Here is a 24,445-nt window from a genome sequence, read left to right on the forward strand (position 1 = left end):
GTGGCACACATACATGCCCTATGGGCATGTATGTGTGTCACATGCCACCCTCACAAATGCCAAATAGGGCATTTTTTAAAGAAATTGCAAATTACCACCAACTACAAGTTGGTGGTAATTTGCGATTTCTTAACACAAAACCGCAATTTCAAAATGCTTCATACATATCATTTAAGGAATCGCAAAATTTGTGATTCCTTAAATGCTATGGCAAAATAGGGAATCGCAAATTATTGTAATTCTATAATTGCAATTTTTTCATACAAAGGAAAAAATGCAAAAAGGCCGTTTGCGAGTCGCAAAGGCCGAAATTCGCAAGTCGCAAAAGCCTTGATACATCTGGCCCTTACACTCTAATTACAATTGGTTTGGTTTTTTAAAAACTTTTTTCTGGAGAATGCAAAATGCATTGAATATTGTTTCTGTCATATCACAGAGCCTTATTCTTAAGTACATTGTGATGGAAGCGGACACTCTTTTTTTGGCTTAGCTCGAGGTCCTCTTGGACCTACGAATCAAAACAAGCCGGCTTTCATACGGCTTCCGCCTGCCATCTACGTTCTAACCTCATGCACCAAGAAAAGAAAACAGAACAATAAACTTTGATATAGAGAGAATGTAATACCCATCAGGTGGCTGAATTGTCACTTTCATGTTTTAATAATAAAGAGATTCATTATATTCTCGCATGAGGTTTGGTGCACGAATTGCATTCCAAACATGTGCATGGCTCGGTTCACGCATGGGCTCTTAGAGCCAAGCCAGACCTTTGGCTAAGCTCCCACTCTGCTCTCCCTGTTAAATTCTTGGCTTGCCCAACTCTACAGTCAACATATTTTAGAATAACCCTCCAAGTGTGACGGTTAGGTAATATAGTAGGCCGACACTGGGCAAAGCACAATACACAACTGAAAAAGCAAAAGAAAGATTGTGAGGCTTTAGATGGTCTCTTGAACACTGGTGGAAGTACCTCTTAAGAGGCTTCCTTCCAGCCTGGAACCTCCCAGCCCAGTCCAAAGCACCTGAAGAGAGGGCGAGGCCTAAAATGCTTTTAGCTCAATGGGGTTTGAGAGCCTGGTAGGATCACTCACCAATAATAATCACTGCTCATTCTCCCTCCTCGGCCTGATATTTCCATCCCACACTCCATCTATGAGGTAAGGCTGGAGACCTGCATGAAAGTTAAAACTGGGCAAGAAAGGGACTTTGCATGAGTTGAACCCATTTCAAATTTTCAAGGCTTGGGAGAGGAATGGAATGAGGCAATGGTAACAGGAAACTGCCAGTCTCTTAAATCATGACAAAGCTTCCACAACACAATGAGTTAATCTTTCACAACACAAGAAATGGGATCACAAGCCCTACAAGGATAAAGTATGTGGGACTCCTGATTTTTGCCATGAGCTGAACTGAACTAATTATCAATCCGTGGAGGTCCAGGGATGCATTTGTTTTTTTGAGCATTTCTGCTTTTATAACCATAGAAAACTTGCCGTACTTTGGTTCTCCTGGTCTTCCGGCGGTTCTAGGACCTTCACAAACTCCAAATTCACATGGATCTCCACGCCAAGCAAAAGGGCAACTTTGAAAAGTATTAGCTGAAGTTGTCGTATACCTAGACACAGAAGAAAACACAGAAAAGCACTGAATATTTCAGTAAGGTGTTCACTTGGAATCGGTCACAGCAAACATCATGTTAGACAAAGTTGTTGTTTTATCAGGGCAGTATAATAATAGTGAAGTCGTGGTTCAATTAATGCTTAAAATAGTGATCCAGGAACTTGGTTATGTACTCTCTACTCGTGAAATTGACCTGCTGTCAACATGTTTTCTCTTTTTTGTTTTACAAAATACTTTCCTTTTATTAGTAGGCTCTAAATTCGATAGGTGGAAGATATCCACAGGTCCAATACAAATTAAATGTATTAATATTACTGCATTATTGCTTCCTATTTTCATTTTAATATAGTTGTATGTTCTAAACTTGTTATTTTTAAGTAGAGCCTCTGATATGTTATATGATTAACAGTACAGTTCAGGGGGTCTTCTCATCAAACAAGTTGCTTATGAGGGTGGGACTAGATCTTACTTTCTAATGCTTCCCAATCAAGATTCACTTATGACAGATATGTGTTTATGATATCTTTTGTCTAACAACACAGGCCAATAGTCCCATTATTTGTCGATTAGATGTATTAGCGAATATCCAACTTCAAATATCAATTTACAGTGACATTGTCATTGGCCTGACTACAAAGATCTCCAACTAATTGAAATATCTGAACTGGTTAGTACTTACAATACCCATTAGGCTCTGTTCCCTTCCTTCTTAGGTCTCTTATTACTAACGAATCTAATTGTGAGGGGACAGCCCAAGCTGCACAGTTAAGAGGCTAGAAAAAACCAACCATCTTTTCAGGGCAGAGTACTTTAAGAAGCAGGTAGCAGGAGCCTGATAATATCCTAGTTGGCGCAAATGCATTCTTCGATTTACAGCAAAACTTTCAAATCTACAAATTATTGTTGCTATATTTATAAAACATAAACATATGAAATGATGAACTAAAAAGTAAGACATTATGGTTCAATACCTTTTCCATTCCCACCCAAGTGGTTGCAATGTATGTGAAACATCTGAAGATGGCTTTGGTTTACAATATTGGTCCCTGTTCCCATAAGCAAGTGAATGAGAGGAGAACTATGGAATCAGGCTAATGTAACCTTTTTATGATCTATAATGGCACATGATATGCAGCACTGGACAATGTTTCATGTTCTCACAATGTAAAAAACTGGAAGATCTTAAATTCATGGATAGGTGGAACAAGTAACTAGGCCCAATACTTGAAAAGAAAACATCAGGTGCATTGTTAAAAGTCATCCTTGCCTAACGAATGCCAGTAGTTAAAGTGGCCATTTATAGAGGGTATACTTGTGCAAAATCATTTGATGAGCTATGATAATATTATGAAAGGGAATAGCAAACTATGAAATTGCATCTTTGGGCAATTTTCTAAAGTGCCATTATGTCAATAGAAGATGCATTTAATTCCTATACTGTTTTCATGTGGTTTAGTAAGACATTTGAGTGTTTTAGAGTCCACAAATCCTTGATTGGCCCCAACAAGTCACTACAAAAGCATCAATAAAAACAAAAACGGATAAAAGTAACAGCGTAGCCACTAGAGAAACTGAAACACTGCTGGCACATACCAACACATAGAAGGTACCCTTGGGTGAACTATAGCCTAAACAGCAAGTATCTACTAGCCAAGTAAGGGTTACTAACAGTACTCTGTGTTCATGAGCTCCCTCATAAATTGGAATACTGAAGCAAGAAAGTATCAAAAGGGCGGGTCTTGAATAACATTTTGGCAACATCATGGCGCTCAGAACTTTAATGGAGTTGTTTATGGACACGCAAAAGGACAGAGAAAATAATTACAACTTGAGCACTTCCACCACCAGTAAATAAGTAAGGAAGACCCAAACCATTTTCCCTGTACTGGATCGCCCACCATAAAAAGTAATGCTGTCAAATGCACACTTAAAAGAAGTATGTGAAGGATCTTTGCACACAGTTACTGTTTACTTAAAAAAGGTTCCAACTAATTAGCTGCACACCTCCTTACGTTTGGAGTGCCCCTCTCAAGCTAATCTACGCAAAGCCGGTCATACTGGTTTTTGACAGAGCATCAATGCCAACCACACGTTTTTCTGTTCTATTGCTTAAAGAAAACAACTAGACACGTACAGTGTGGTCAATGACATCATTTTTAATGATCACTTCCAACATTTACTACTGCAAGTCTTTTACAATGTGTAACCACCCGTGTAAATAGAACCTGCTTAATACCATCGAACAATGGGCTGAGACACATGTGAAGCTGGCCCCGCCTCATAAGCAACACCGAGAGCAGATCTTCAAAAGAGGATGAAATAGAAGTAGCGTAATACTCACTAATGTGATCAATGGCTCCGGCGCAGAACTTGCCGTAGAACTTTTTGGCGCCAAGACTCCTCAAGTCATGTATGGTAAAAGGCCACAGATGAAGCACATTGTTTCTGGAAAACGTGTCCCTCTTCTCCACAACCACAACTTTGCCTCCTAGGGAGGCGAGCTCTATGGCAGTCCTTAGGCCGCATGGTCCACCCCCAATGATTAAACACTGAAAAAAGAACAGTCACAAGAAGTCAAAATAGCTCTAGTTTAGACACATTTCAGACTAGAACTTAAGCAGAGTTACAACAGAAAAAGGTTTAATTATAATGCAATGTTTCACAATGAGCACTTTTTTATTTTGTTGGCTTTCATGATTTTGTTTAACACATGCTCTTCATATTGTTTGATTATTAATAAATACAAAGCTACTTATTTATTTTTTTTTAAATCGCATACAAATTCGGTATAAGTACATCAACTTGGATAACTTTTAAGCCCATGTACCAAAAGAAAATCACCATGCATGTAACCATTGATTCATACTGAATGTCAAAAGGCATGACACATATCTAATTAATATATGATCAGTAGCGTGATTTGTAGAATGTGACTTCCATGTTAAATAATTTTCAACAGATTATTTTGAATTTTTTAACATTTTGTTTATATTTAAACAAATGGAACAAGTTCCACATAAATGTACAGATAATAAACATGAAGTATGAAATAAAATTATGAAAGATGTACATTATAGTATTACATCACAAAGCTAAGCTAAAGTATACAACAGTATTAAGGAAATATGTATGTTATGGCATTGCCTCCATTCCATATAGTTTTATTTGTAGACCTTTATTATCAACCAATATCGAAAAATGGGTGCTACAAGAATGTAGGTGAGCACATAGGAAAAATGCAAAGGGGGAAAAAAGGAGGGGGGCTACACGACAGCAAGTGGCAGCAAGCAATGTATAATGTGCAATACATTATATGCGCTGTTCAAAAAAGTGTTTTCATATGTTCTTAAATATGTAGCCGGTTTATTTTTTATGTAAAAGCTTCTCAAATATGTTTGGGCAAACATGTCAATAACCCATTCATACTTGTTAGAGAGCTTGCCGGCCTTCCATATTGTCAAAATGAACCTCTTTTCAAATCATTGCTGCTTTCCATAGGAATTGTTCCTGAGGGTTCTGGAGTAAATTCATTTTTATCAGCATAACCCAGGGTAATCAGAGATTTAGCGTTTGGTACTACCAAAACTAAGGAGATCCTGTAGAAGATCACTCCCCATATCAGTTTTACTCTTTAGCAGACATCATATGTATTAGACCACCAACAAGGCTGTGACATACACAACATCTAAATGGCTCCATTGGAAAAGTTTACGCGATCCAATATTTTCTCGTAGGAGGAGTTTTTGCTCTATAGAGGTTAGTGGTAGATCAACTGAGAAATTGAAGTCTGTATTAGGCATTTTAGACTGAAGCAGATCTGTTATTGGTGCATTTTAGACTGAAACGTATCTGTTCTTTGTTCCAAAAGTCCACATTTATGTTTATTCTTTAAAGTTCTCAATGACGTACCCTCATCAGAGGTTTACAGAGACCTGTGAATAACACAAGCCAAAACCTTTTCCTTTTACAGGTCCTGAACACGTTAGGGCTGGATAATGTTTCATTATTCCTTTTAAATATTTTATATTTGTTTATCACTAGATTGCAATGTGTATTTGAATTTTAAATGGATACAATCCAACAGGGATCCATTAAATAACATGTTATCCAACTTAAATATTCCAGCACAAATCCAGTAGGACTACACTATGTTTAAAGGTTCGGTGTGTTCAGATTGTTGATTCCATATGAGGACATTCTTCTAGCTTTAACTGCTTCAGAGCTTGTTCATAAACACTAATACCTGCAGCAGTAAATTGGTTTACGTGACATTGGTGTGCTGCCTGAATGTACACGTGCATCAATACTGAAAGGTTTCAAGGTACTAGATTCCAGGTCTATCCAAATGCAAGTATTGCTTTCCATGTTAGAAGTATATTTAAATGACTGTCTTAAGGCGTCAGAAAGGTTATAGTTACATTTATCACGGAATCTAAATTCACTCCTCTTTTGATTCCTTTTTAGCAATTCCCATGAAAAAGACAGTTTTTTTCCCTGACACGAACCCCCCATAGGAACTGCCCAAGCAGCTTATATGATGGCTTTAAATATTTTCCCTTAAGTAACATTTTGGATTCTAATGAAAACGAAACTGTTTATTTGGAATTTGGGCGAGGTCATGGTCATACTTATCATTATTTATAAGTCCATAGCATAGGTAAATGTTGCTTTTCCTACCTTGCCACAAACAACGCAACTAGTGAAATTAAAATGTAGAATAACGTAGTCCAGGATGTGCATTGCAAGGACATCACAAGTCAACAAGAAGCTGCAGGCCATTTCCAACTGAGGATGCAGGCCGAGTGCTTAATAATCCCAATTTGTGTAGATAAATCAGTTTACAATTTGTGTAAAAGTACCACGAAGATAAGAAGGTTTTTCCTCGACAACTTCACCAAGTAAGACTTGGTGGAATTTGTTCAAGGGTTAAACATGCAATATATCCGAGTTCAAGAGGTGCTTAACTCAGAATGGGGGAATATTATTGAATCATGGAAAAACCACAGTATCCGTATGTATTTTCTGGGGTGGTATTTTCGCAATAAAATACTGGCTGTGCCAGAACAAAGGCAGAAGAGAACCATTTCTATCAGACCTATGGCAGATCTAGCATGTGTATATGATGCGTACTCGGCACCGAGTCAAACACAGCCTTTGATGATTGAGACAGAAAGTTGCGAAATAACCGGTTAACACATTTTCATTGCCCTTATTGCTGCTGGAACACATTATCATATCAGTAGCTGCTGATGCCATATTGGTTACATAAATAAATACAGTCCAAGTTAAACTAACCATGGGAATTAGCATGACTCATCAATGCATTCCTAATGCCGTCTTCTAATGAAGAGCATCGCCCTAGATACTTTATCCGTAGATCACAAATCATGAAACATCCTTCAATGCATGTTTCAACTGGATGTTAATTGCAATCCACATTCTTAAGCCATGTGGAAATGTAACAGTTAATAAGTACAAACACAGATGTTGTTGCATGTTGTTGTCCCAGTCGCCCTTGAGGGGCTGGGCCTCTAAGGTCATTGAACTTATGCTCAGTAGGCATTTACAAAACATTGCACACTTATCGTAATATCAGAATAAATTTAATCAGAGTGCGCCAGGTACACTATCACTTCTTGAACCTTATTATGGAACCATTATCCACTTTACATATCAATAAACTGAAATCGATGAGTTAAAGACATAATGGAGATTAGAACATTGGAATGTTGGGCACTCCATCGAAGACAATGGAGTGCTCCAGGCTTCTAATAGCCAGTAGAAGCCCAGAAGCATCAACATTCCATTGTTTGTCATTGTTCACAGCTATTGCTGTTAACAAAGGCCTCACAGAGCCCAGGGGCATTTCTACCCACTCTGGCTCTGTGAGGTCTTTGTTTTACTATTTAGAACATTCTGCCCTCTAGTGACGGAAAGTTCGAATAGCCTTATAGCCCTACGTGGCGGGCTATACAGGCCATTAAAGGCCCGCTCCCTTGTGAAAGACCCTTGCCTTCAGCTCGGGCCTTTGATGCTGAAGCGGACCTTTAATGGCCGGTATAGCCCACCGTGGAGGGGTAGAAGGCTATATTGAAATATGATGTTTGTTACAAAGTAAAAGACCAATAAGTAGAGAAGAACTCCACTCCCCAAAGGAAATCTAGCACTAATGTTTTTGAAAGAAATGTTCATGTGGTTATCCTGAAAACTAGACGGACTCTTACAGAGAAACTTGCCAGTGTCTGGATGAACAGTAAAAAAAGTCTATGCTATGTGATTGGCTATGAGATCATTACAGGATTTCATGTAAAACTGTCTCTCGGAAAGCAGTATGGCCAGGTAGGAAACAACTATGTGAAATACTTGGATGAACAATCTCTTTAGATTAGTGCCCTGTGGAAATTAGCACAAAGGCCAGTTAAAAACATTTCAACAGAATTCCTTAATAAAAAGCTGAAGCCTGGGGTTTAGACATTGCCACCTCCATTTGATAATTTGATAATTTGTGCGAATTTGCGGATTTTTGTTTTTTGCGTGTTCGCGGGGTTTTTTGCGTGTTCGCGGGGATTTTGGCGTCTTCGCGAGCCGCTGGCCTAGCGAAGTTACCCATGCAGTCGTTTATGGGAGAGGGAGAGAGAGATAGATAGATAGATAGAGAGAGAAAGAGAGAGGAAGAGAGAGAACGAGAGAAAGAAAGAGGCCGGATCTCTGAAGGGCCAGATTCCTGAGTTGCTCCTACAGAACATACAGCTTTTTATTTTAAGCAAAATGCTTATGAAAATTGTTCTGTAAAGGTCTCTTTTAGTTTAACCCCTCCTGACAACTCAAAATGGGTGTATTTGCCATCCTCTCCCTTCTTCCTGTTTTTTATATCTGTAAGTGCTTCCTGATGAGGTTTAATTCCTTGTACAGGTGCCTCGTTGCCTACTTGTAACTATTCTCTGACCCTGCTTCAAGGGTCAGAGCAGGGTCAGAGAATAGTTGCAAGTAGGCAACAAGGCGCCAGGAAGCAGTTAGCAGCAGGTGTCCAAGTTGAAGTTAATTTGTTTGTAACCCTTTTGTAAAAGGTTACAAAGAAATTAGGTTCAACTTTTGCACCTGCTGCTGTAACCCTTGCTTGGCTGAAAATTCGTCCCCGCTGATTCGCGGATTTTACCGCGATTTCGCGAGATTCGCGGATCGCGAAATCGCGGAAAATCCGCAAATTCGCCCGCGAAACGGATTTTACGCCCACCCTTAGTAATATTAGTCATACGTCCCAATAATCTCCCCAACATAAGGTAAGTTAAGGCAGCGTAATACGCTGTTACCGTGATTCTACGTAGTAGCGTCCTGAAAACACACCACCTCTGGTCCACGCAAGATCACCTCTGGATCTGTACCACTGCCACAGGGAAAGGATTCACCAAACGGGAGACAGCTCCGGTCCGTGAATCAAGGAGGTAAAAACACCAGGCTGTGTCTAGCCGGATGACGGAGCAAAGCCCAGCCGCCGGGCGGAGCACAAGGGCGGAGGAAGAGTGGCTGGCTGTGCCCAGCCGGACGGCGGAGCAAAACCCAGCCGCCGGGGGGAGCACAAGGGCGGGGGAAGAGTACAGGAAAGGCTAATAACCTCGGAAACACAGATTCCGAAAAAAGAACGTAAATAAACGAACATAGACCTATGCTGTCCCTGAGATTCGTACATTTTATTTCTATACAGAGACTGCTGAAGTGATTATTTTTGTACTTTCGTAAAGAAGGAACAACTCCTTCTACTAGTTGTTTTAAGGGAAGAGACTTTCTACCCAACAAGTGAAGCCATGCTGGAATTTGTTGGCAGCTTCCCGTTTGATAAAAATGTATATCCGTTTTTAAATACTTGTTAATTTCTTTGTTGTCCATTATTGCTTGGGGTAAGGTCATTGTATTGTGATTATCTTAAATATTCTACATGGAGAGCTGCACCAGCATAAGGTATTAACTAAACAAATATAAAATGCATGTATTTGGGACGTTGGGGCCTCCACTAAATGACCATTTGTCTAAAAGTAGGGTTCAACTATACCACTCGCAGTGTAAAGCGCAGCAGGGGTTTGGTTCATCAGCAGACGGGCTGCCCATGCTGCACGTGTTCTTGTCATGGACTGAGACCCCCAGAGTGGCCACAACCCCCAGTATGGAGACAACTACAGCAGAGACTCACAGGGATCTCTCAGGGTGCGCACAGAGAGGAATCTAACGACGAGGACCCCCGAATTTTAGTATGGGTGAAAACAGTAAGTGGGCAATTCACCTTTTCATAAAATATTAGGCACCGGCAAGGACTGAAGAACACTCGAGTGACTCTCCTGTATGCGATGGTCAAGGGGTGGTGGTCTGGATTTGACTGTCCTCATACTCCAGACCTTTGTGCTTCAGGCTGCACTCGAATGAACTGAATTACACGTTTGCCAGGCCAGTAATGTCGATGTTAATCTGCTAACTTCACAAAGCATTGCAGTTGTTCGCGTGGTAACTTCAAATATCTCTCCCAATATACTGAGCTCATCAGAGTGTTAGTGTGTTATCCGAATACTTCAGTACCTGTGCTGCGAGGTGCTGTCTCCTCTGCAGGCTACCCGAAGCAGAGACTGCAATCCGTGTGTGTTGTGACTGCACTTCAGAAAATAAGGTGGCCTTCTGTGCTGCACCAGGTAGCGGGCAGTAGGGGAGCATGGGAACAGTAGCAGAGCCCCACAGCCGTCCTCTCTGACAGACCACAATTCCAGGCCCTGTAATCAGATTGTGGTAAGCGCCAGTCGTCGGATCAGCTAAAACGAAAAACAAAACGAGTACTTAAAGGGAAACGTGTGGGAAGGGCAGGGCCGGGCTTCAGCGTGGGCAGCTCTGGAAACAAGCATTGGCGGTGGCGAAATGAAATAAAAACAGGCACCTACGGGCACACGGACAGCAGGAGGGGGGACGGACAGCGGGAGGGGGGCGGACACGGACAGAGGGAGGGGGGCGGACACGGACAGGGGGGGGCGGGAACAGCGAGTACTTAAAGGGAAACGTGTGGGAAGGGCAGGCCGCGCTTCAGCGTGGGCAGTTCTGGAAACAAGCGGTGGCGAAATGAAATAAAAACAAGCACCTACGGGCACACGGACAGCGGGAGGGGGGACGGACAGCGGGAGGGGGGCGGGTTTAGCCAACCTCCTATCCAAATAGATGGTCCCCTTCCTGTCCTTATGGTAGGTTCAATGCTTTGAGATGTAAAACCCTGATGCATTTGTGTCATGAGATGTATCTTGAATTATTTTTTTTTAATTGGAAAATCTTTGAAAAAAATGCGATACAGATATAAAGCGAACATCACATACCAGAATGCACTGGAGCACTCCAGTTACCGTTACTTGGCAAATGACGAGATGCGCTTCTGTTTGTCAGAAAGCAGGCACAAGCTCTGAACTCATAAAATGTTGGTTGGTGTTCTAAAGCCAACAGTGGATTATGCACCATGCTTAAAAAGGTTCACACCATTTACATGATTATGTCAGGTTATACACAGAGTTACAAAATAAGTACTTCTGACGACATATAAAAGCCTTGAAGTACTGGTGTCAAGAGCTGCCTCAAAAATTATAAAAATATTTCATAAAATTCCTGGCAACACTAATAAAATAAGCTTCATATCAGAATATATGTTAGTCGCACCTCTGACCAGTCTTGATAAAGATGTGAGAGGTTACCTGCTCTACAGGAAAAGAAGGTCTTTGTCCCTGCATTTGGATTCCCAAAAGGGAAAAAGCGTTTACCATTTGGGAAATCATCAATTTGCACGCTAGCTGGTTTACAAATGTGAATGCAATTTGCAATGCAAACTATGGACTATTGGGTAGCATCTCAAATAGTCACACAATGACCTGCCTAATGAATATCAATTAGGTGGGCGGAAGTGTGCAACACCTTGTGATTGGCTACAAATGCAGACATGGAGCCCTACAATGGACAGCAGACTTTGCATTCCAAGCAGGAAACTTTTCATTTAAAATATCCCTTGCCCATTAAAATAAATGCGCTATTTTAAAAAAAAATCCTATTTGGAAAAACATCAGGGGGACCAGTGCCTGCTCTCCCAGTGGCTACTACCTTGATTCATAAGAGGGAAAGTATCCCAATAGGACACAGTTCCGTCTGCGAATGAGTGAACCCTATATCTCAGTGGTCAGTAACGTATTAATGGTTTGCGACCTCCCTTGTGGGCATAAACTATGGATACATTCCACTCCAAATCGGTCATTGAGGGGCACCCCTTTCAAGCCCCCTCCTACTTGCGATTGTGAGAGGATCACAAAAACTCTCATAAATTGGAAATAATTTTCCAATTTCTAAAAGGGAGTTTGTACCTTACGAAAAATCCTTTCACTGTTGCAAGTACTCGAATTCTACAAAATGCAGAATTAGAAATCGCAGAAGGGCTTTGTACACCAGGCCCGAGTCTTTTTCATGTAGAATTGCTCTCACTACTTTTACAGGGGTCGTGTACCAATGTATTTACAGAAGGTGTAATAATTTTTATTCTATCAAATATATGGTTTGGACAGCTGTATTTGCTCTGTACAGCAGTGTAGTGTAATGAACCTTTACACTACATATGCCTACCAGATAATATCCAAACCAATGACATTTGGCCGAGTAATTAATAGTCTTCCACTAATCTCCACAATTAAATTAGTATAGCATGGAGAGATTATGTAGCGTTTTCGGATTGGTGTCAAAGACAGGAAAGAACACTTACTGTCAACACTCGATTTGTCAGTTTATTTGCCAATGACATGCTTGGCTTCTCTCCAGATTTTTCACATTGTGGCGGAATGGTACTGCATGAGCCTGTATTGACCACTGGATCAAGTGCAGTAACATAATAACTGTGTCCTGACAAAGTAGCACGTGGACCATTAAATGGTATGAGAGTTAGTTCTTGCTGATGTTGTATACAAAAAGTTGTGGGTGGAATGCTTGAATTAAGCTCTGCCACTGGTAATTACTCGGGCCGGACCCCAATCCATCATTTTGCACACCATGCCAACTCAGTTTGGACCCAGTCATATGCAAATCAGTCTTGGCCCTGCAGTACAGCTCAAACTGCCAGACAAGGTGCTCCCTGAACCAGAAGACAAGCAACTCAGGACCAGTTTCACCCAAGTTAGAGCTTATATATAGCTTGGTTCCAATGACACAGTGTTCACAGGACCCACGCCTGGGCATAACTGTTCCACTCACGGTGACACACTAAAGTATACAAAAATGTTATGGATGGAATGCCTAATTAATCTCAGCCACTGGTGATTACTTTAGCTGCATCCCAGCCCATCCTTACTTTGCACACCTTGCCACCTCAGTTTGAATCCAGCTATCTGCAAATCAGTCTTGGCCCTGCTCTAATGGGAACAGTCCAGCCCGAACTGCCAGGCCAGGTCATCCCTGAACCATAACATTAGCGCCCAAGACCAGTTTTACCCTAGTTGGAGCTCATTAGTGAGGTATAGCTTGGTTCAAGTGACACAGTGGGATGGGTATGCCCAGACGTGGGCCCCAGCACTTCCATCTCACCAAACAATAAGCAGACTGTACAAAGGTCACACGAGCGCTGTTTTCCGTCCGCAATATTCCATCGTGTGCATACTCATCAGCACATGCAGACTATTGCCATGGCACACTTCCAAACATCCAGACATCACTCAGCCTGGACAAGAAAAATCTTAGTAAAACAAAACCACTGCAATAACAACCTCATTGAGTGATTTATGATGTACGGGTGACCTCATTGGAGGGTTCTGGTCACTGTGGGGAAATGAGCCCTCGGATTTATCTATAGTCACATTAGGTCACAATGAAAACACGGCTTTGCACATAACCAGACAGTGATTGCATGCTTGGAGGAACTTGGACTCCGTCACTTCCCTGCTAGCGTCAGAAAGAGCGGTTCCAATTCGTTTGTTTTTTTCTTATTCGCATGTTATCTTCTGCCCTCCTTGTGAACCATTTGTGTCAATTAGATGTTTCCGCTGAACAGCAAAAGGATTGTTATCAATGAAAACATTTAAAACTCTGACACAAGACCTACAAGATCAAAGGGCGATCTAGGTTCTGACGCGGAATGATAGCAGCATTCCTATGGTATAGGTTCATCGTCGTTGACTATTCATAGTTCATGTGCCAGCGATAAAAGACATTGTACAAATTATGTAATCCCTCTTCATCAATCACTTTCCATAAGAATGCGCCATCCTAAAAATACTCCACACAACGAGCATAGAATGCCATTCGCTTTACGAGCACACGACATCCGGGCACTCCGTTATGACCCAGAATCAGGACCAGATGTGAGCGGGCCTGGGTGACCGTTCCTCTGCGCAGGCCTCGTACAGTATGAGTAATATGGGAACTCGGCGTTCTGACAAGCGAACGCACCCCTCAGCCATGTCCCAGTCAGGCAACACTTAGAACCCCCGCCTCCTTTATTTTAAACAATTTTCCATATTTAGGGTCACAATGTTTTCTCACGGATAAACTATCCTCTATTTTTTAAAATGACGTACAAATTAACAATGTGTGTTTATTAAAACTGCCAATGCAGATATTCAGAAATTGGCTGTCAGAATTTCAGGCACTTTTTGGGGGGGCTGCCTTGCATAACACTATGGCAGAAGGCGCGTGACTGCCCTGACCTTCAGTGATGGTTCACGCGTTCCAGTCTTTCCCACTGTCCAGAAGAGGATGAAATTAGACCCCTTTATAAGTCCATTTAATAGTTTGAAAAAAAACAATGCGCTCAGGTTCCCTACTTTCTTATTGTACTTACAATAGTCTCTGTTTTGACTACTCAATGTGCTTAGAATTTGACAGAAAACCTGCATTTAACGGTTTAAAATCACAAATAAATAGTTGAGGCTATCTCAGTGTGGTGCTAAACAAGGCAGTTTAAATGTTGATTTTCTCGACAAAATTTTTTTGCCCATTAAGCTATTCATTTTTAAAAGAAATTGCCCTTCTGTTTATTATGTTCTATTGAATGGTATTATGGTCGCGCGGATCCAGGCGAAAAGCATTTTTTTGGGGCACAGCAAAAGGGTCTGGTTTGCATTCAGAGCCCAGACTACTATTAAACAACAAGCATTTACAATGCAATAGGCCTCGCACTGACATTATTTTGAGCTATTGACATTGTAAACGACATTGTTTTTTGGTTTTGTTTTTCTTTTGTAAAACATAAATAAAATGCATGGCGATTTAATATGGCAATTGCTAAAAAAAAGTTGAAATGCAAAACCTATTGCATTTACACTAGTGTACTCACTGTGCTTTGTCTGCCATAATCCCAGAGTATATGCCCTGGTAGTCTTTCTTCCCTGTTTTGCCTTTTGCTTTGGACACGTGAGCAACAGTAAAGCCGTCCTTAAGATTGTGTTCGCTGCATTTGTACATCCCGCAAAAAGTCCATATAGTTAGTGCCACTAATTCTGGATAAAACAGCATTGCACTCAAGGGATGACTAGTTGGTTGACGTTTGAAGGCGATCTGACATGAAGACCATCAAAATCATTGTTGTCCATTGGTTTATGCCAGGCTGCCACGGGCCTCTGAAGGGGGCCCCCAAAGTGGCGGCCACCCTTAGTGCCACACGATGGCAGTGCACAGACTCCAGTAGCGATCTAGTCTCGGGGTCCTGGAGGGTCCCCAGGTGACGTCCCTTCTGGCGGGAGAGGAGGGGAGTGGGGAGGAGGGGGAGAGGTTTGTACCGTCGCCGCCCACCTTGTGCCCTCTTTGGTCCTGGTCGTCGACGAGGACATGACCCCCTCCTCCCGCTGAGCCGAACAGCCTGATCGCGGTTTTGTGCTGCGTGGATTCAAGGTGAGGAGCCCTTCCCTCTAGTCTAGCTCGCGGGAGCCGAGGGGGGGGGGGGAGGTCTGTTTGGTTTGCTTGGTGTTGTCTGCTGCCCCCTCGTGCGGTCTTGCTCGCTCCCACCCGCAGAGGAGCGAGGGGAGGGCGCGGCCCTTTGTTCTAGCGTGCCGGGGGTTGGGAGGGTGCGTTTTATATTTTAAGCGTGCGCGGTGGGCACCTTTTACTGTTTGCAGTTTCTTGTCCGGGTTGCAGGGGGGGGGGGGGGGCAGTGTATGGCCTGTTCTTGGTGGCCTTTTGCCCCCACGGCCACGCTTGCTCCCTCTTGTGGGTTTTCCTAATGCGGGTGGGGGAGAGTGGCTGTAGCAATTTCTCTGTATGTCCCTCCTTCCTGAAGTAGTGTGGCTCACTGGTTAGAGGCGGCAGACCCGAGAGCAGAGGACGGCCCGGGACCAGGGTTCGATTCCCGGCGCGGCAGGTTTCTGGACCATGGTCAGCGGACTCGATAATTCTCTCGCCTCGGTGCCCACTTTGATCAGCGATCACACTCGGCAACTCTGGGCATTAGCTTGCCTCATCTTCACTAACGGCCCCACCAGACCGCCGGGGATGCCTGGTCTCACCCTGGAGATACCCATTAAGGGACCATCTCTCAGGGAAGCCAGGAAGGGTTTCGCAGCGGTCGAAGCGCCTTGGGACCCTACGGGTAAGTAGTGCGCTATATAAATGCCTATACATTTACATTTACACACGCCGCATTTGTAACTTGAGGCAGGATGGGCTATCTCTCACCTCCTCCTCTCCTGGGGGCGGCGCACCACGTCTCCGGTGCCTTAGGTGAAGCTGGTTTTAGGAGCAAGGGATTCCGTCCGAGCGGCCCCACCCTCCCTACGCATGGCCGGTAGCGGCTTTCCTTGTACCTCACGCTACCATTGGTACCGTCTGCTGGCCACATTTGATGTACAATTTGTCTCCGTCTGCAACACATATGGCGTGCGTATAAAGCGCGAGGTTACCGTCGGGCCGAGTTCGAGCCTTTAAATTTGCACACTAAACAAGTGCTAACTATGCCTACATCATACAAAACGTTGCTTATTTAGCATGGGCCATTTTATAACGCTATAAATGTTTACGCACAGCGATGTACAGTGATGTCTTCTGTGGGGTTGATTGCTTGGGGACACCTTGGGAGGCAGGGATAGGTGTCGGCAGTTCCTGGCATGTGTAGCGCTGCTGCTGGGTTTCTAGGATTTGTATTTCATGCAGCTCGGCCACAGTGGCTCTCTAGTGATTGTCTCCTTTGTACTGTTCTACATTGTGCTAGCGAAATAAGATGGTGGTGCACCACCAGTGCGCTCATAGTCCTTCTTGGCTTTAGGCCGGGGTCTACATGGGGGCTCCAGAGCGCTGCCTGAAGTGAGGGGTTAGGGCAATTGAAGTTGTGTTCTATGTCCATGCAGGAACCAGGTGGAAGAGGACGTTGGGCTCCCCTTGGTCGGCCACGGGTGAGATCGTTGGGGTTAAGAGTGGGGTGGCACACTGGGGTCAGTGTGCCAGAGTTACTGTCAAACAGGTGTGGGATGAGGCTAACGTGTGTTTTCTAATTACAGATTGTTTGTTGGCAAGAAAGTTAACGATGCAGAGGACACTGAAGTTGATCAGGAGCAGGTATGGTCGTACAGTGTGTGTGTAGGGGCAGGTCACGGTCATGGGAGGGGAAGGTGCTGTGAGTGGTTTCAACAAGCAACGTGGTTTTCAGAATGCGAGGGGGGCGCTGCTAACCTTTCTTTTCATCTTATATCCAGAATTGTCACGCTGGGGACTCATTTTCAGGCCCGGATCACGCACACCCTTAGCCACCTTTTCTCAAGTAAGTAAGTCCTGGGAGTGGGGGACGCAGGCTCAGCAGTGACGACAGTAGGTGTGGCCTAGCTAGTTGAGTGTTAAGGATATGTCTGACTCTGACTTTATCCCGTAGATTGAGTGACGCAAGCCCGACGGTAAGCCATGGAAAGCCAGGGCTCCCCATCTCTTTTTATGCAGACGTCGCAGATGGACAATTTGTTGCTGGATGCTACGCAGGAAGCACAGTGGGCGCCATCTATTTAAATGTCCAAAGGAAGGGGTCTATCTTGGGCCACGGGATCTTGAAGGACGTCAAATCTGAGGACTCTGGTGTCATCTGTGAGCCCCCCATCCCCGGACCTTGACCTCAACCAAGAGGCCGGTCCTTCCAGGGCATCGAAGCAGTCCCGCAAGCCCACGACCAAGGAATTCCAGCTAGACCCGCTGCCAGCCAAAGCCAGGGCATTGCAAGTCCAGAAGGAGGCGGTGCCCCTGCCGGTCACCCCTCAGCCCTTGGCACTTGTGGCTCCCCAGACCATGGCGGGGTACGCTACACGTGAAGATCTGGGTACGCTCTCGGACACGCTGAAAGACTTCATGGCATAGCTGAGATGGGAACAGGTTAGCCCTCCTCCGGCCCCACCAGCCAGTGTCACAGCTTTTGGAGAGGAAGGGGCTAGGGCGGCAGCATCAGTGTGGGTGAACCAGGTGAAGGTGCCGCAGACTCCGCTGGGGGCTCCCCCCCCCCCATAGCCCGAATGTTTATTCGGTGGTCACGGCCACACCTTTGCATAATAGGCCCACGGAGGGAGCCGTGGAGTCCCCCCTCCCTGTGACACCCGTTTTCCCTCCCACATCTAGCAGCAGCCGTGAAGCTTTGGACTCCGCAGCCACAGTGTTAGCCAGCTCTGTCCTGACCACCAGTACGTCAGTCTCCCCTGCACCCTGCAGTGGTGCCGTGCAGCTCCCTCTGGCCGCGAGCGGCACACCCAGTGTAGTTTCCCCTGCTGCGCAGTTAGCCCCCCCAGCGCCGGTGCAGTCGGTCGCCACTGCACCCCTGTTATCTGGTCACTGTAACTTGGCCTGGCAGGTACCTTGAGCTACCAAGGAGATTATATGGAGGCGAGAGCTGATAGACATCTTTTCACTATTCTTACTGGGGCAGGATGGGGTGGATGTCAGGAAGGCGGGGGCGAAGGAGGAAGACAAGAAAGCGAAGTACCAGCAGTGGCCGGAAAAAACTATTGATAACTGGCTTGACGCTTTTGCCATTCTTTCAGCGGTCATCTTAGAGAAGCATCCCAAGCAGGCACAGGCTCTCGTCCAATACGGCACTCTCATTCGCAAGGAGGCCATAAAATGGGGCGGACAGGGTTGGATGAGTTATGGCCGTGAGTTTAGGAAGAGAATGTCTGTCCAGAAATGAGGTGGGACCAGAAGGAAGTGCAGTTATGGCTGGATCACATGGGTTCTCACTTGGTGCAAGGCACAGTGGCACAGAGTAAGAGTCAGGGGGACAAGGATGTCGGCAGTGGTGCCTTTCGCTATGATATGCAGGGGGACAAGCAGCCATTTCGGGGGGTTCAGGGGGAGAGGGAGTAACAGAGGGGAGTTTAGGAGGTCGCCCCCGGGGACCTGTTGTTTGTTCAACTCAGGGGCTTGCTCTTTGGGTAAGACATGCACATTTGCGCACGCTTGCAACAGATGTGAAGGCCCCCACCCAGCAGCCTCTTGCCACTCTCAGCAAGGGGGCACGAGGCAGGAAGTCAATAAGGGCATGTGGGGGTTTCCCCCTCTCCCACCACACCCCCTTCCAGGTTTAGCTAGTCAGCGGTCATCACACAGCACCCGACCCCCCCCACTCCCCCCCTCCCTCTTTGGTACCCTCCACAGGTAAGCTTGAAGTCCGTGAGGGTGCAGTGGTCATGTCTAACTTGTTGCCTCTCTTGAGAAAATACCCGCTTACGCTTGTAAGTCACTTGCTGCTGGAGGGGTTTAGTGGGGGTTTCCGAATACCTTACGTAGGACCAGAAAGGCCCAGGGAGGCGGACAATCCTAGGTCAGTCAAAGATCAACCGGATGTGGTCAGGGCCAAAGTTAAGAAGTAGAGGTTACTGGGGAGAGTGGCGGGCCCGTTTTCGAGGCCACCTTTGGACAATTTTGTGCTGTCTCCTCTGGGAGTGGAATTGTTGTGGGAGGGCTGGGGTATGGGCCGATGTTGGCACTAGGGACTCTTTAAATCCTGGTGGCTAACCATGTCTGCTGCCACTAGACCGGACAGAAAACTGTAAGTCCAAGGAGAGAACAGGCTCTTTGGAGACAAGAGGCGACCGTATATGGCAGGGGCCACATTAAAAAAAATTACTCGTATACAAAAGATTAAAGGATATATGTTGTTTTACTTAAGTACATTTAACATCCATTAGTATCCCTACACAGGCTCCTGGGCTGGGGGAGGGGCACCTCACAGCTGCTGTCAGTTAAACACTTCCTGGGATGTCAACGAAGCCCCGCTTAATGCACTGCAATTCGGCTCCTTCCTCACCCCTTCCTCTCTTGCTCAATATTTTACTCTCTCTCCCTGGGTTTCTCGTAAAACCATCCTGACTGTGCCCCTGCCCCCCCCCCCCCTCTGCTATGTCACTTATGGGGTTTCCACTAAACCCTTGCATTGTCCTGATACTAAAGTCTTAGAGCATAGCGTCTACTCACTGCATGCCATTCCACAGCGCTGTTAAGAATTATTATTATTGTTATATTTTGCAATGCAATGAAGATTCCGGAAACCATGTTGTAATTAGAAATCTTCTTTATTCTGGAAAAGTAACACCCACAGGTATGCGCTGCCGCTCGACTTTATATGATCACCAATTACGTTACACAAGGACACATTCATTTTTGGTAAATTCAGGGAGATTAAGTAATTTACCCTGAATCACAGGATGTGGAGGCGACGCCGAGACTCGAACCTGTACCCCAGCTTCAAAGTCGGCAGCTCTGGCTGTTAAACCACACCCTGTAACTAGCACCCTATTTAATGGAAAGGGGAATTACACTTCTGACATAGCACATGCAATGGAGGGGGCCACGGAAAGAAAGCCTGCAAGGGGGTGGAGATGCTGGAACCAGGAAGTAGAGAGGGTGGAATGAAAAGGGGAGAAGTGGGAGCAAACGTGATGGGAAGAGGTATGGAATGAACGAGACAGCAAGTGAGAAGAGGAGAAGAACGGAGTCAACTGAGGTTGGTAGAGGAGTAGGGAGAACTGCAGTGAAAGAAGATGGGAAGGATGCAATAGAGCGGGGGAGTGATAGGCAAGAGTGAGTGGTGGAGGACACAAGAGGAGGGGTGAAGGGGGGATATAAACGGGAGGGAGGATGAGCTGCGAGTGAATAGCGAGAAAGAGTAAAATAGATCAAAGAAAGAGAGGGGGGTGGAGTGAGAGACCCCAATGATGATTCACAGTGATAGTCAGTTCATGGGAAGGGGTATGTATCTTGGACTGAAAGCGTGGTGATAAGGGATTCTAACAGCTGCTCTTTCAAATGTCAGACCTGCAAATCAAGGAACAGAGACATGTCTATTTCTACAGGTAAAGGTTGCAGCTCCCCGCCACTTCACCTGTGATCTTATGTGTGTTCCAGTGAAAGAGTGTCATTTCGCCGCTTTCCCAAAAGGAAGGTGTCGGGGAAAGTGCCAAGTGGCAGGTCTCGGCCTTCCTTGAGAACAATTCTTACTATGGCAGATATTCCCAAAATCCGAGAAAGCTGCTGTCTGGAATGGCCCGTTTTGTGCTGAAGGTAAAAACACACTTTGTTACAAACCGCAAACCGCTGCATTCAGGGACTTGTTGTGTGTCTGCCAATAACCCACACAGACAAAGTGCTGCTGGCTAAAAAAGCCAAGACTGGCTGAAGGTGTCCCATCTGACTCAGTCCGTTATGAAAGGGGCGGGGGTGTCAAAGGAAAGAAAACGACCAACGAACGTCATATGTCCCAGCTGGTCATGGGGGTGACTGTCAAACAGTCTTGGGATTTCAGGCAACAGCCCTAAGCCTCCTGGTAGTTGTAGCTTGTTTCCAATCTAAGAGAGAGCCCAGGATGCTAAGTGTAGTGAAGGAGAAAACTAGGACTGGCTAAAAGTCATCCTCATGATTGGAAATAGTAGGTAACTATAACAACTTTTTCACGCACTATGTAATTCTAAATAGCACCAGGACTCCCTCCAAAATTAAAAAAGTATAATTTTTAAATAAAAAAGAAAACTGAACTATCGGTTGGCCAGCCCTCAGGTGGCTAAAGTGCCAGTCCCCGGGTGTCATTTATAAACCGCATTGCATTCTGGACGTCGTAGTTTTGTTGCTTTATGGGCGCTTGGACTGAAGAAGAGGATTATTACACCTGCTGATAGCAGCTACAGGAAAGTCAGAAAGCTTTCCAGGCCAGCCTGGGGACAAGCCGGGGAAGATGATTCTGCAGTGAAATGAATCTCGTTTATCTACACATGTCTCCTGCATTTTCATTCACAGTGCCTAACCTCGTCCCAGCGCTCACTGACAAGGCGATCGTGCAACCAAGAGTGTACAGCTAAAACGAATGGCACACTACTGGAAAGGGAGCAGGGGTACGTGATTGAGGCGGGGGGTCTAATCAGGCGGAATGCCTCGGAGATATGCTGAGAGCCTCCAGTGGAATTTACAATGTCAAACATTGGTTTTAAAAGCCTCACATCTGATGAACTGTGTTTAACCACCGCCCTTTGTTAAATAACAAAAAAACACACATAAAGCAATCACTAGCGACACATAGGCACGTGGCTGATTCGAAAACGCACAGTAGTGAAAAACGTACAATTTACAGGAAAACTCTCAGCACTGCACTTTAATTTTCGTTTATCCTGCAGTTAAAATGAGTCAGCTGTGACTCTCCACTACCCGACAGAATACACACAGGATAGGAGGCTCCAATTTCTTGTCTTTATGGGGACATGATGAGAAACACATGGCCCCATAAAGATAAGAAAAGTCTTTACGGCAGGCAGCCACAAAGCAGGCTACCTTGTCCAGAGGGGCAGTGCGAAAAGTGGACAGGGTGGCACCCATAACCGCTCTTTTCCAATGGGAAGCCAGCGTTTACCATGAATGCTGAGCTACCCAATGGAAAGGGGGGTGGGGCTTACAGTACCCTTTTAAGAACAAAATCTCTCACAGAGGCATGGCAGCAGCTTCGCTGCTCCGCCCACGCCTCTGCGAGACCTAAAAACGTACACTGAAATGAAAATAACAAACCAAAAACTGACTGCTTTCTGTAAACAGTGAATCTATACCTCTAGGAGATAAATAATTAATTCTTTTTAGATGTAAAATAGTCCTACATGCATTAAAAAGCATTCTCTCAGAATGACACACTAAACAAACAATAATAGGAGGTGAACGAAAACTACTCCTGTACGAGGAAGCAAAAGCCGGTTTTAAGTATATTTTGAAGAAATGCTAATATTAGGCACGTGGCAGCTGCACTTTCAGTCCAGGCCTAACAATCTGCATCACACAGAAAGAAAACACATTTTACCTTGCAGGGGACGAGTCAATTATATCTTGCCACAGCCTCCTCCCCCTTTTCGGGAGCCAAAAATATGTTTTTGGCAGAAAATGTGCAAAACCATTCTGCTGTGCATTGTTTTTTTCAGCATGATAATGGCCCAATGACCCAAGTTAAAAGTTACTGATTATTTATTTTTAACAAGAGTTCACCCTCAAGTAACACAAAAACTTACATCTTTTTAAAAGACTTTACTGTGCATTTGTCAATACAGATACAAAGAAACGCTCTAGAAGATTAACCGCGGCAAACATTCCATTTGTGTTGAGGGTTGGATTCATTCAAGTCCCATCCACACAATTTTCAAGTACTGGGATTTGCTGTAAGTAATTATTGCTTTTAGTTGTGTTAGTACGTTTGGTTCGAACTTAAGTGAGCCAAGACTACAAATCCCAGAATGCAATGTTTTTCCAAATGAAATTTCAAGACAGGAAAAGGGGTGTTCTGATGCATGATAATGGAATTTGTACCATGCTTGTACCGTGTTTGCGTGCCATCTCCCATCCCAACCCTTCAGCTTGGCCCAAATCGCTTTTTGGCACGGAAACAATTACTTATCTTGCATTTATGTAAATGTTCCCTTCCCATTCCCACCCACTGCCCTCTTGCTCTTAACCAGAGAATACTAAGGATTCAGCAGACACTTTCATTCCTTAGAGGAGAGCCCTATACATGGGCCAGATGTTCCCAGGCAAGGGGGTAATACAATTTAAGAGATCACGTAACTGTGCATGTAGAGACTGCACAAAGATTCTACGAAGGGAAAAATAAGAACATTTAAAAAATAACTCAAAGTCTTAAAAACCTAGGGCCATGATCAACAAAGATAGACACATGGTCGGCCCTCCTGTTGTAACAGAAATCTCTTTATATGTAGCTATCAGCCCTACATGGAAACAATCACAGTTCTATATCACCAACAAAAGTGCAGTTTCTCTAACAAGTTTTTGAAGTAAATTAATTCAAGCTAAATGAATTGAGGTCGGGAAATGTACTGTCCGACGACTGCTATTTATGAAACTTAAATGGTTAACTGGGTTACTGTGGTACACTTTGCTAGACGATGCTACTACATAAACAGAAATACACATAAAATCAATAGTTGTAACTCCACAGAATGCATCAGAAAAAGATCTAGAAACCACAACATGGCTTTACTCCCACAACCTTGTTGCCGGCTGGTGAGCAGCCACCAACCGGAGGCCCCCTATCCCTCATGGAACCGTACTGGATGTGAAAGGAAAGATCACTGACTTGTGCCAATTAAGGCCCAGTCCAGAGAAAGGGACAAATCTAAGTATTTCTCTAATGAGCGTCTCTAAATTTTACTGGAGATCTCTGACATAGAGGATAGTGTCATCAGCGTAGAGTGAGACTAGGAGGGGGCCAGTGTTGAATTGTAAATCTCTCTGCAAATGCCGTTCCTGGAAATGGCGGATCCATGGCCAGGATGAACGATAGGGGGGATAGGGGACAGCCCTGACGTGTGCCACGGGAAAGTATGAAGGGTCGGGATAG

At 44.6% G+C, this 24,445-nt stretch overlaps 1 protein-coding gene across 6 annotated transcripts in view; it reads right to left on the reverse strand.

Annotated features, from left to right (window-relative positions):
* MICAL2 (microtubule associated monooxygenase, calponin and LIM domain containing 2) overlaps positions 1 to 24,445 on the reverse strand; it is a 906,862-nt gene that overhangs the window by 706,627 nt on the left and 175,790 nt on the right. For all 6 annotated transcript variants that reach the window (XM_086955940.1, XM_086955941.1, XM_086955938.1 and 3 more), the window contains exons 3-4: positions 3,962 to 4,169; positions 1,499 to 1,615 (exon numbers count right to left, since the gene is read on the reverse strand). In XM_086955940.1, the coding sequence (XP_086812066.1) occupies positions 1,499 to 1,615; positions 3,962 to 4,169 (325 nt within the window). The remainder of the gene's footprint in view (positions 1 to 1,498; positions 1,616 to 3,961; positions 4,170 to 24,445) is intronic.

This window comes from Lissotriton vulgaris, chromosome 2_1 (assembly GCF_964263255.1).
Source record: "Lissotriton vulgaris chromosome 2_1, aLisVul1.2, whole genome shotgun sequence".
Classification (NCBI taxonomy): domain Eukaryota; kingdom Metazoa; phylum Chordata; class Amphibia; order Caudata; family Salamandridae; genus Lissotriton; species Lissotriton vulgaris.